Here is a 13,511-nt window from a genome sequence, read left to right as displayed (position 1 = left end):
CCGTGGCAGAGTGGATGGAAGGGGGGCTCAGGCAGAGCAGCTGTCAATCAGTAACTGAGAGCAGATAATTTCTTCTGGGAAATGTGGAAAGGGTAGGCTCTGCTCATGGGAGCAAAGAAGTTCAGGAGGAAAAAAAGGAAGGATAGAAGGAAAAAATAAGGGAAGGGAAAGAGTAAAGGAGTAACAGAGAGAGAGAATCACGCGTGTTTCTTCCCAAGGTCGTGGCAGTGCCCCAGGACACCAAAAGGGCTAGGTACCCAGAGGTGACATAGCACGCGCGGGGCCGCCCCTCTTTCTTCCTTGGGCCGGTGGGGGCGCGCGTGTCAGGGCGGGCTTGCTACTGAGCTCTTCGCCACAAGCTTTTCCAACCTGGTGTTTACTCGGCCCAGCAGCGGCTGTGGCGGCCAGACCTGCGTGCGTGTGCCTGTGCGCGCAGGGTGTCGCATGTGTCGGGTGGGAGTGGCGTAGCCCGCGGCGGGGGTGGGGGCGCCACGCGTTCGGGTACAGAGTTCGTGTGCTAGCCTCCGAGCTCCGCGGGGCCCCTTCCGGAGGATTCCTCCCGCCCGAGCGCCGCGGGCGGCCCCGATCAGGTCGCGCCGAGCTTCCGAAGTCGCCGCGAAGCGCCGCGGCGCGTCTCTGCGGCTCAGCGCGGCGTGGCACTTGGCAGACGCTCCCTGGGCGGGCGGGTGGCGGGGGCCCGCCGTCTGGGAGCCCCGAGGGCCGCCTCCTCCTGCCTCTGGTCCAGCCTCCGCGCGCGCTGCCTCCGCCCCCAGCCCGGTCCCCCGCCCCCAGTCCCGCCCGCCGCGCCAAGCGCCCGGCCCGCGGCTGAGCCGGCGCGCCCCGTCCGGGATGGGGAGCTTGGACCCCTGAGTCGCCGTTCGGCGCGACCTCCGCGCGGGGGAAGGAGCCGGCACCACGCGGCTGCGCTAGAATGGAGGTACCCGGCGGCAGCGATCGCGGCGGCGGCGATGGGGCTGAGGACGGTGCCCATCCGGACCCCCGGGCCCCCGGCGCCGCGGCGCCTAGCTCCGGTCCGTGCGCGGCCGCCCGGGAGTCGGAGCGCCAGCTGCGCCTCCGCCTATGCGTCCTCAACGAGATCTTGGGCACCGAGAGGGACTACGTGGGCACCTTGCGCTTCTTGCAGTCGGTGAGTGTCTCCCGGGGAGTGCGGGGACAGTGGAGCGTGGGGCCTCAGCGCGGGGCGGTCCCCACAACCTGTGGCCGCAGATCCTGGGGGTCGCGAGAGTCGCCTCAGGGACGCCCCGCGGGGCGCGCAGAGAAGTGAGGAGACCCGGGCTCCTCTAGAGCTGGTCTGTCGCTTTCCTGGCTGGCCCACAGTCCAGCTCCGTCCCGGGGTCTCCCTCACTTCGTTTCTCCCCGGGCACGCTGCCCTTTTGTCTTTTTTCTCTCCCTTCCGCGCCTTTCAAATAGTTTTAAAATTAGTTACATCCGTGAGGCAGGGGCTCTGCGACCCAAGCGCCTGGAGCTTTTGCTCCTGCTTGTTTGTCGCCAGGGCTTTCTTCGCCGCCGGGTGCACCAACGAATCCTCATCCAGGACTGACCCTGGAAATGCTAGAGCCCACGTCCTTCCGCGCTGAGTAGCGTAGGACAAAGCCCAAAGCCTGGAGGATGGACGGACATCGACAAGACCCCAGCGTAGGACTCCTGGTCCCCACGCACACGCTTTTCCTGGAGCTTGGGGACAGTGGGGTTAGAACTCACGACTTGGCGATCCAAACGCTCGCCACCCCTCCTTCCATCTCTAAGTTTCAAAACCACAGCGACAGATCTGTAAAATAACAACTGAGCGCTTACTATGTGGCAAGCGCCTACATGTGTCATTTGAAGGTTTAACCTTCACAAGTGGCCCATGAAGTAGGGACGGGCACATCCCCCAGTTTTTAGATGGGAGAGTTTAGCTCCAGAGAGGTTGAGTGCCCAGAAATCACTGGTTAGTTGGGGATAGTGGGTTTTGAAGCAGGGCAGGCCCAGCTGGTGCTTTAAACCCCTATCCTATGCTGCATTTCGTCCTTTTTTTTTTTTTTCCTGTGAGAGGGAGGAAGGGGCCGCTTCCTTACTCTCCTAGGAAGTGAGAAAAGTGGCTTCGTGGTGGAGGGGGTGGGACCGGACCAAGCGTTTCTGAGAGTTAGGAGACTCCAGGGCTTTAATCTCCGTGCCTCCTGCTGGGACCTCATTTACTCCCTTCTCAGCTCTAGGAAGTCTTTTAATCCTGGTTCAGGAAGGGCTGGTGGGGGCGGTGGTGTTTCCTTTAGGGACCCAGAGCCAGGCTCTGCAGCTTCCAGTCTGGACGGGAGGGGGGGGGGTGAGAGGTGGCGGGGGGGGGGCGGGGGGGGGGAGGGGGGGCAAGAGGGAGAGGAGACTCTGGCATCCTCTGGGGTATCTAGTGGCTTGGGGGTGTAGCTGAGGCTGTGTGAGGTCCGAGTTCTAACTCAGGGAGGAGAGAGCCCTTCTGTCTGTGAAAAGAGGGTGTGTGTGTGTGTGTGTGTGTGTGTGTGTGTGTGTGTGTTTGCGGGTGGGGGTGAGTTTTAAGAGGCATTGAAAACCATTTGGCTAAAGGACCCATCTAGAAAGGCCTGTGAGAATAAGGCAGGGTTAGCATTCTCTTCCCCCTCACCCCCCCCATCTCTCCCTCTCTCACAGTTAAAAAAAAAAAAAAAAAGGATCTGCTCAGTTTGAAGCTGGCAGTTTCTGAATTAAAGATGTAGACAGCTCTGCCATCTCTGAGCAATGTCAAATTCTAGGAACTCCTTACTTCTCCTTCTGAGCCACTCCCTGCTCCTCAGTCTGGAAGGGAGAGAGGAAAGCAATTTTTCTGTTAATGGGAAAGAAAGCCCTTACCCTAGATGGTGTGGTGCAGATATATATTGTGTGTGGGTTAACTGTGGTTTTACATCGTCCACGTGTAGAGTCTGAGGAAGCTGGAATAATGGAAATTGATTGGAATCAACCATTCTTATTATTAAAGAAATAGAAAAAAAAAGTTCTCGCTACTTCCACATTATCTCCTTGGCATTTTTAATTTCCTGAGTTTATAATTTATTTTTATTGACCTGTCACTTCTGAGATGAGCTGCTCCAACTTTGACATCTTGGACCAGTCATGTCACCTGTCCTGGCCTCAGTTTCCCCACTTGTAAAACGAGGGGAGGGGAATCCAGGCTTCCTTTCCGCCTTGTCCTTTGGGTGTCACCAAGCTGGTGTCAGAAATGGACTGATTGTGTAACCTGACCAGCCATACCTTGTTTGTGATCTGCAGGCTTCTCTCGGTTTGCTCCCTCAGAAACAGCCCGTAAACAACCCAAGACCTTTTCGTTTTGAAAACCCAGGGCTCAGAGCTTCAGGAACAGTTAATTACCAAGGCTTTCCACGCAGCAGCGATGTTGGCAGCCTGCAGGTTGTGATTCTCTTCTGTCTTCCCACTCTCTCCTCCCAGCTTTTATACTTGCTAAGGGATTTTACCCCCAACCTGCTGGCTTGGGAGAATGGAAGAATGCTCAGTAATCCGCCCTGCTTTTAATTCCATGTGGCAGAGGCAGGCATTGAAGGGCTGCCCTGGCCTCCGTGTGTCCCTGGTGTTAAGCTTTCATTGCCAATAAAAATGAAGCCTTTGTACAAACAGAATATTGTGGGAGATGCAGAAAAGCCAGTTCTAGGTTCCTGCCCTCAAGGAGAGGACAGTCTCGTGGAGGATGGCAAAATGGGGATTTACAGAAATTCAAGTGCAAGGCTGGGCTCTGGAACTAGACCACTTGGGGTCAAGTCCTGGGGCTCTGTGACCTTAGGCAGTGGCTTATCCTTTCTGAGCCTCACTTTTCTCCTCTGTCAAGTGGGGGGATGATAATAGATCTTAGAGGGTTTTTAAAAGGATGAGTTATATAAATACATATAAAGCACTTAGAACATGCCTGGCAGGCAGTAAGGTATATAAGTATTAGTTATTATGATTAATTATTGTGTTATATGATAATTACCCAAAATAGGTGATTAGGATTATAGGATTCCAGCATCCAGAGAATAGGGGTTATCCGGGCGGGCTGCCTGGAGAAAGTGAGATCCCTGTCAGCACAGCAAGGAGGACTGGGACTTTGAGTGGATTTTGTTTTGACCACGTAAACTCTGGCCACAGGAGCCAGTGGTTTTGTTGGGCCTGGGACTCTGTGCTTTCCCCAGATTCTTCCTATCTTTTCCATCTTCCTTTAGGAACTGGGTTGCACCACTTCCCCATCTCCAAGGGGGACTGACAACTTTGGTGCCCTCTTCTGTGTGTGTTTGAGTCATGGAAAGGCAGGGGCAGCCCTCTGGGAGAGATGCTGGCTCTCTCTCGGAAGACAGCACAGGAGTTGTGAGAGAAATTGCCCTGGCTTCTGATTTTGAACAGTGGATCGCAACATTTAGAAGCTCCCACTGGGTTGAGTGCTCCCTGTGTTGTGTGCTCTTGGACAGTATTGATGAGGATGATAACCATCATAGTTGTTACTGCGTAGGAGCTGAGACTGATGCACCATTTACTGTTCTAAGCACTTTGCATGTACCAACTCATTTGAACTTCTCAACAACCCTCAGAAGAGAGTGCTGTTGTGATCCCCTTTGACACATGAGGAAACTGAGGCAAAGGTAGTTTAAGTGAGCTTCCCTGGGTCATGTAGGCAGCACTGCCAGCATTTGAGCAACCCCAGAACTCATGTCCCCGGCCACTTCACTGCCACTGGCTTACAAAGGGTTTGGTACATGATTTATTAAGGTGGCAAAACTGGAATTCGACCCAGGTCTGTGTGACCCTGACCCTCAGCCTGTGCTTCCTCCAGTTACTTCCCCTCTGTGACTTCTTTTCTCTCTTCCGCAAAATGGCCAGAACTATAGAAGAATGAAAATGTCAGGCTGCCAGTTCCTTCTCTGTGCTTTGTGTCTGTTTATCGCATGAGGGTTCAGTGTGGGGCTCTGGAGCCAGGCTGCTGTGCCTCAGTTTCCCCATCTGTACAACGGGCATAGTACCTGTGTCATAGGGGTGTTGCAAAGCTTGAATGAACTTGAGGTTAAAGCTCTTGAACTGTGCCAGGCACATAGTAGGTGCTCAGAATGCTATGGTGGGCTTTTTTGGGGATGAGCAGCAATGGGGGCGGGGTGGGCAGCTGAGGTTGTTGGTTTGTGGCTCGAAGTCTTGCCCTTAAAGAGGAGGCTGAGTTAGCCTTGAGCCCACCTACTTCTTGGTTGGATTGGTTTGGGGTCCCTACCTGCAAGGAGGGAAATCTCAGGAGCAGGTGCCAGCAGATCCTGTGATGGTATGCCAGCTGGGCAGTGGTGGGAAGAGGGGGAGCTTCAGCTGCCCCCACCCATTGCTGCACATCCCCATAAAAGCCCACCATAGCATTCTGGGTGGATAGGGGAAGGGGCTCCTCTTGGCTGAAGGAAGAGACCTGTTACTCCCAGGCACCCAAAGAGTCTGCCCCATTGCCTGGGCTGGGCCAGGGTCCCTAAGGAACAAGGGTGTGTGAGCAGAAAGCTCCCAGAATACTTTCTGTGGTTCTGCTTTTTGGGGGTGGGAGCCCAAAGCTTTTCTTCTCATTGGAGCTCTGCTTGCCAAAACAAGAAACTGTGGTTTTGTGTTGTCACTATTTTTTTTTTTTTTTAAATGTTCTGTGCTCCTAGTCTGACACTAGGGAGCAGTTCCGGGGAATGGGGTAAGGGACACACTTTTCATTCTGCAGTCACTGAAACAGAATGACCTATCCAGTGACTTGGGGGATTCTCATGGGGTTGTGCTGCAGAAAGTAGAAGGCTAAGAAGTGTATATAACACAGTTCCACTTTGGGAAAACAAACAATAACCGTAATATACACATGGACATTGTATGTATAACATTACAGGAGTTTGGAGAAAAGGCTAGACAGATGTGTATCTTATGGAGAAAGGCAAGCAGGAAGATACAAAAAGGAAAAAAATGTGTTAAATCCTATTTGTTATGCCCTTTTCATAGAAAAGAATGCATGTGGATGTGAATGTATTTTTTACAAACATTCAACAGAAAGAATTGCATTTTCAGCACGACTATTAGATTAATGCAACAGCAATAGCAATAATAATTTCCTAACACTTACAGAGTGCTAAATGTTTGCAAGCCCTGTGTAAAGTAACTGCGCATCCACTCAGAATTTCCAGGTATTATTGTGCTTCCCATTTTAAAAAGGAAATGAAGGCACAGAGAGGCCAGGTAATTTTCCCAAGATCACAGAGCCGGACAGAGCTGGGATTTATTATGGTCTTGCGGCATAGCCCACATTCTTTACTACTACCCTGGTCATGATGTTGTGTTTATGACCAAGATTATTGTCTTTGTGAGACTTCTGGACTGCCCAGGTGGGCAAGAATTAAGCCAAAAAGTGCAGATTATCTGAGCTTTAGGGTACTGGAGAGTCTGGACCAGATCACTTTGTATTGTGCTGAACATCATCAGGAAGTCAGTAAAAAAATATTTTTCTTTTAAATATTTTTTATTGATTTCAGAGAGGAAGGGAGAGGGAGAGAGATAGAAACATCAGTGATGAGAGAGAAGCATCGATTGGCTGCCTCCTGCACACCTCACACTGGGGATCGAGCCTGCAACCCGGGCATGTGCCCCGACCAGGAATTGAACCGTGACCTCCTGGTTCACAGGTCAGTGCTCAACCACTGAGCCACACCTTCGGGGCAAAAATTTTTTGATGATAAAATCCTGTGTCAGCAGGAGTTAGATGGGCCTCATCTTCTGTGTAAAGGAAACAGAGCTATGAAAAGGTAAAACTGTAAAGAAATTAGGTTGTTTCTCTCAGCCTGCTGGCATGTATGGAGCACCTGCTGTATATTCTAATCTAGACAGTGTTCTAGGACAGGAAAATGCAGAGCGAATGTGTTCTTATACTTCAGGGAGGGTGACCCCCGTGAAGATGCTAGAACTCATGCATTTGAATGAATTTTCTTCAAATGAGCATACTGGACACCCATTCACGGTTAATCTGGTGTTTGCCCTCATAACCATTTATCTGTCAGGTTAAGAAGAGATGGACGGGGTTGTTTTTGGAGGCTCCAGGGCACCCCTTTCTTAGAGAGTGTCCTCTTTATCAAGCCAGTGAGCGGAAGACCTGCTGGGCTTGGGGCTACTCCCTCAGATCAGGGAACCCACATTCTCATTGTTTCACAGCCCCCCTCCCTTAAAGCTTTTGCAAGAGTTAAGTTTTAGCAGACCACGCCAGGCTGCAGAGCTTGACTTTTCAGATTTTTGTGATTTTTCTCCTTTTTTCCTTTTAAATATATTTTTGATTTCAGAGAGGAAGGGAAAAGGAGAAAGAGATAGAAACATCAATAATGAGAGAGAATCATTGATCAGCTGCCTCCTGCACACTCCACCCACACTGGGGATTGAGCCTGCAACCCGAGCCTGTGCCCTGACCGGGAAGTGAACCATTACCTCCTGACTCATAGGTTGATGCTCAACCACTGAGCCACACCAGCCGGGTTCTCCTTTTTTTTCAATAGACACAGGCTTTCTGGCTGCAATCCTGGCTGGAAGTGGGTGATCAGGATGGGCTGATCCTCAAATTGGCATGCAGTGTCTCACCAGCCTTGTTCCCCAGGCACAGGGTGAGGTCAGAGCTCATTCTAGCTTCAGAGTTTACGAGACAGAACTTAAGAGCAAGCTGGGGGTGGGGTGGGGGGTGGGGTTGAATCTCATTGTTTTGCAGGTGACCGCCCCCCCCACCCCCGCCAATGACCCCCTGAAGAAGTTGTGGTTCCTAGAGGGAAGTGAACTCTGGTCAAGGGTGGTGGCACTGCAGCTGTTCAGGGTTCCATCCTGAAAGTTTGGGGAGAGGACTTGGGTGGCCCATGTCCTTCTCTGGGGATTTGTGTTTGCCCTAGCAGCTGGTCTGGGCTGAGTCCTTCCATCTTTCAACCCTCAGCACTATTGACCTACTGGGGTGAGATCATTCTTTGTTGTGGGGGGCTATCCTGTGCATTGTAGGATGTTTAAGAGCATCTGTGGCCTCTACCCATCAGATACCGATGGCATCCCTTTCTCCCAGTTGGGACAACCAAATATATTTATGTGTTTACATAATTAGCATGGTACAGTTTGTTCGTATCACCCAGTAGTGTGTCTTGGGTTACTGGTTAAGAGCATGGATCCTAGAGACAAAAGGCCTGGGTTCAAATCTCTGCCCCTGTGTGACCTTCGGCAAGCCCTTTTGCCTCTCTGAGCCCGGGTCTCTCCATCTGCACAGTGGAGATGATTGCGGTCCTGGGAGGAGTGAGTGCAGTCATTCAGGTGCCTGACACAGCTGAGCACAGAGCCAAAGTCAGTCTCACCCCAGTACTTGGTGTAGCCTTTCCTGTTCTCTGGGGGGAAGCCCCCAGAAAGAAGGGAAGCCCTCTAGCCTCCCAGTCCTGTGTGGATATTAAAGTTTATTTTCTTGGCTCCTTGAGGATCAGAAGGGGATCTGCCCACCCTTCTTTTGTCTTGTGGTCAGACACTCAATCTGTGTTTACCCGCCTGGTTCCTTCCCCAGGGTGGAACTGACAGATGATCTCTTGATTGTGGGCCAGGGGAGCGAGGCCATTTCAGGCTGGCAGGACTCGGGCATGAAGCTGGTGGAAGCAGGTGGCATCGGCCACCAGGATCTGGGGTCTTGTACTTTCCACCTTGCAGGGGAGGGTGGGTGGCTTTTGTAAGGAGCTGCTCTCAGGTCAGAGCAGGGTGTGGGCAGTTAATACTTTCATTCACAAATTCACTTATTCCTTCAATAAATGGACATTAAATATGTACTATATGCTAAACACTGGGCTAGGTGCTGGCGTGTGGTCAGGGCAAGATGGACAAAGTTCCTGCCTAATGGAATATTCAAATGTTACAAAGAGATCACATGAGAAAGTGACAGGAGCTGCTACTTGGTGCCAGGTACTGTGCTAAGAGCTTTGTGTGGATTATCTCTTTGAGCCCTTGCAACACCCTCTGAGGCAGAATAGATATCATCATTGTACCTATTTTGCAGATGGGGAAACTAAGGCTTGAGTAACTTGCTCAAGTCCACACAGTAGGGGAATAGATACACCAAGAAGGAAATAAAATGGGGACATGTTCAATATAGGGATGGTGCATCTATTGAGATGGAGTGGTCCAGGAAGATCTCTCTGAGGAGGTGGCATCTGATCTGAGTCCTTGGCAGAGAAGGAGCCAGCTGTGGAAAGAATTGGGAGAAATGTGTTCTGGTAGATGGAATGGCATGTGCCAGGGTCATGACCATGCTTGGCTTGTTTGAGAAATAGCAAGAGGCTAGGGTGGTTGGAGGGGACAGTAGGGGAAATAAGGTTGGCTTGGGTCTCATATGCCTGAGGAGCAGTTTGGGTTTTATTAGTGGGGTGAGGAGCCCCTGGCGGTTTTTCAGCACAGGTGTGACATCGTCTAACTGATGATCTGAAATTCAGCACGGCACGGTGGCTTTCCTAAGGGCCCAATAGCCACCACCTGCCTATAGCCTGGACACCCATGTAGGAGGGAGGACCACACTTCCTCCCCCAGCCGAATTCCTGGTTTGCTTCCAAGCTGCTGTGTGACCCAGGGCCATCTCTGTCCCCTGTCTGGGTCTTAGCCTCCCCATGGATACCGATTCTGAGCTGATCACACCTGGAGAGGAGTTTGGGCCCCTGTTTGTGACCTGGGCGTGGACAGGTTGTGCTAGTGGCCACTGGTTGGCAGGGCTGTTGATGTCCCTGCTTCCTGTGAAGGAGGAAGGCACCCCTGTTTTCAGTTCAGGAAACTAATTTGCATGATTAACAGCTGTTTGATGTCACCCTCGACTCCACCCTTCACCCATAGCCCTTATAACCACACTTCATATGATATCAGCCCTCACCTCTGTCCTGTGACCAACGTCTTTTCCAGGACTGCTTCACAGGTGAAGAAAACGGTGGCACAGAGAGGTCAAGTGGCTTGCCCACAGACATACGGGTGGGAAAGGGCCAGGGCTACTGCAGTCACCTCCTCTGCTGCCACCCTTACCTCCCACATTCTGGTCTCCATACACAGCTCGAGGGATCCAGCTAACACTTACAGCCGCTCAGACCCTGCCCTGCTCAAAGCCTTCCCATGGCTCCCACCTCCCTCAGAGTCAAAGTAAAGCCCTTACTTAGACAGGGGTGGGCAAACTTTTTGACTCGAGGGCCACAATGGGTTCTTAAACTGGACTGGAGGGCTGGAACAAAAGCATGGATGGAGTGTTTGTGTGAACTAATATAAATTCAAATTAAGGAGCGGAGGGGAGAGCAAGAGAATTGGATAGAACAGCCGGATCCGGCCCACGGGCCGTAGTTTGCCCACGGCTGGCTTAGAAGGTTTTGCGAGGTCTGCCCCCATTGCTTCACCCGTCTCCTCCTTTATTATTCTTTTTTCTCATACAGTTGTTTTTATTTTTATTTTTGTTTAAATATATTTATATTGATTTCAGAGAGGAAGGTAGAGGGAGAGAGAGATAGAAACGTGAATGATGAGAGAGAATCATTGGTCGGCTGCTTCCTGCACACCCCCTCCTGGAGGTCGAGCCAGCAACCTAGGCACATGCCCTTGATCGGAATCAAACCCAGGACTCTTCAGTCGCTCTGTTCACTGAGCCAAACCAGCGAGGGCTCATACAGTTATTTTTAATTGTGATATGATGTACACACCATAAGCCTCACTTCCTCAAAGTGTATGATTTAGAGGTTTGAGTATATTCACACAGTTGTGCAATCTGCTGCACTAATTCCAGAATCTCCTCTTGCTCTTACTGCTTCCCTCATTCCCTCTCTTAGTCCTTCCCTCATTCCCTCTCTTACTCCTTCCCTCATTCCCTCTCAGCCACGTTTACCCTTTCTCAAATGTGTCAGACATGCTCCTGCCTCAGGGTCTTCTCACATGCTCTGTCTGGAATGTTCTTCTCCCAGTATCTCCATGGCTCACTCCTTCAGGCCTTTGCTCAATGTCCTGTCCTTAACAAGCCTTCAGTGACCCCTCCCCCACCATTCGAAGTGGTGCTCCACCCCTAGCTCACCACTTCCTAGCTCCTTTTACCTGCATTGTTCCTACTCTGTCTCTCTGGCACCAAGAACAATGCCTGGCACATAGTAGGGCTCATTAAATATTTGTTGAATGAAAAACATTTTTTCCCCTTAAATACATGTTTGTGTTTTCTTACGAAATGCGATTATCTTGATTTACATAACTGCTAAGTATTTTTTGCGCAGACTTTTGGGGACTTGAGACTGAGATCGCCTGATGTTTTCTAACATAACCGAAGGCCTGTGAGTGAGTGTGGGCTGAGGGAATTAGGTGCAGGAGAATTTTTCTGCAGTGTGGTGACATGCTCAAGCACCCAGAGTCTGGCCCGCACTTTCTGCCCCTCAGTGGCTGTGTGATCCTGGGCAAGGAGCTTTCCCTTTCTGCACCTCGGTTTTCTCATCTACTCACCACACCAACCTCATTTCCCCCAGTGCTCACCATGCTTTCTTTTTGTTCTTAAATGGTACTGGGCTGGCTCCAGCCCCTGAGCCTTTTCATTTGCTGTTCCTCTTGCCCGCAACACCTTTGATTGTGCTTTGTGTCAGGTGCCCCTCCCTGTCTTTGAGTGTCACTTCCTCAGAGAGCCTTCTGGTCACATTCTCTACATCACCACGCCCGTTCTTCTTGGTACCTGTCACCCTCTGAAATGATCCTGTTGATTCCTGTAGTGTCTGCCTCCCCCGTTAGAATATGTCACATGAGGTCAGGACCCTGGTCTGCTGGGTTCACTGACAAATCCCCAAGCACCTAGCACGGTCTGGGTGTTCTGTTAGTGCTGGTCAAAGGAGTGAATGAGTGAGTGAAAGGGACGCACTCTGTGACAGAGGGTTCCTGCCACTTTCTTAACAAGTGGCCTTGACTTTGGGGAGTGTGGACCCCAGTGTGGGGAGTGGCTGCAGACCAGCATCCTTGGCCTCCTGCCCTTACCACACAGGGAGGGCAGAAGGAGCTCTGTGTGGTCCCAGCCACCAGCGGTTGGCCGGCCAGGCTGTTGATTGGGTGGTTTTTAAGATTTATTTGCCCTTCATCACAAAGATCATAAATACAGGGGGGGAGTGTGTGTCAAAGCACATTTCCTTATGCCCCTTCAGCAAAGGCACTCTCTTATGGAGCAAGTAGGGGAAAATGTTTTGTGTGTGTTCCTGGCTGTGTGTGTCGTACAGATCTAGATACATACAGGCATCTAGACACAAAACTCCAGTATGCTGTATTTATGGGCAAGTCAGTACATTTTTTCAAGGTTAATTTTTTGATAACTTTTTATTTTGACATTTCATGAATACTGAGCACTCACCCAGATTCACCAGTTGTTGGCCACTGGCTACATTTGCTTTATCATCCCCCCTCCTTGCCTTCTCCCCTCCTCCTCCTCCTCCTACACACACACACACACACACACACACACTTATTTTTATTATTTTGATCCCCTTGAAAGAAATTGTAGAGATGATGCTCCTAATAATTCAACATCTATTTCCTAAGACCATGGATATTCTCTTATATGACCACAGTACGATAAACAAAATCAGGAAATTTAACATTGGTACTAAATTATACAATCCAGTCTATATCCAAATTTCACCTATTTTCTCAAAAATGTCCTTTATGCCCTTCTCCCATCCCCATTCCCATCCCCAGTCCAGGGTCCAATCCTGGATCACACATCATATGCAGTCACCCTGTCTCTTTGGTGATTTTTACCCCTAGTGCTTCTGGTGGTAACTCTTCACTAAGATGTGGTTCTGGCAATGCTTGTCCTGGGCCACCATTTACCAGCTCCGTGACCTTGGGCAATTGACTCTTAGGCCCCCGTATCCTTAGCTATAAAATGGGGAAATCTCTGTTCCTACCCCACAGGCTTGTTCTCATCTTCCACACATTTTATGGAGTGCCTACTGTGGGCCTGGCCCTGGGGGTGGGACTCTGCTCTGTAGGAGGCTGCTTATTTAGGTGGAGTGAAGTAGTAAATGCTGGGCATGGTGCTGGCTCCTAGGGACGTCTGCCATGCACCGGCTGTGTTTGCTGGCACTGTGTTCACTGTAGGACATTTGGAAAATAAAGATGAGTAAAGTGATCTCACCCTTCCAAACCGCTGTTTCACCTTTCGGGACATTTCCTCCTTGTTCCGTGCATTTTGTCTTAGCCTAGGTGTGATCACACTGCACACGAGAGTTTTTCTTGCTTTTCTTGTCCCTTCTGAGCACTTCCTCCTGTTACTACAAGCGTCTTTCGTTATCAAACCTCTGACGGCTTCATAATGGAACGTGGGGGCTCCGAAAGGCTGCTGCTTATTGGCTGTGTGATTGTGGGCAAGCTCCTTTACCTGTGTGTGCATCAGTTTCCTCATTTCCAAAAAGAGTGCCCACCACTTTGATGGGGGAATTAGGTGAATTTAGATCTATAAAGCTCTCAGAACAATGCCTGGCACA

The 13,511-nt window shown here is 50.7% G+C and overlaps 1 protein-coding gene across 2 annotated transcripts in view; it reads left to right on the top strand.

Annotated features, from left to right (window-relative positions):
- Positions 1-809: 809 nt before the first annotated feature.
- PREX1 (phosphatidylinositol-3,4,5-trisphosphate dependent Rac exchange factor 1) overlaps positions 810-13,511 on the top strand; it is a 182,157-nt gene continuing 169,455 nt past the window's right edge. For both annotated transcript variants that reach the window (XM_080683357.1, XM_080683356.1), the window contains exon 1: positions 810-1,147. In XM_080683357.1, the coding sequence (XP_080539483.1) occupies positions 932-1,147 (216 nt within the window). In that variant the 5' untranslated portion in view covers positions 810-931. The remainder of the gene's footprint in view (positions 1,148-13,511) is intronic.

This window comes from Plecotus auritus, assembly GCF_963455305.1.
Source record: "Plecotus auritus genome assembly, chromosome: 8".
Classification (NCBI taxonomy): Eukaryota; Metazoa; Chordata; class Mammalia; order Chiroptera; family Vespertilionidae; genus Plecotus; species Plecotus auritus.
Note: the sequence above shows the minus strand (reverse complement) of the source record. Positions and strands in the feature narration are given on the sequence as shown.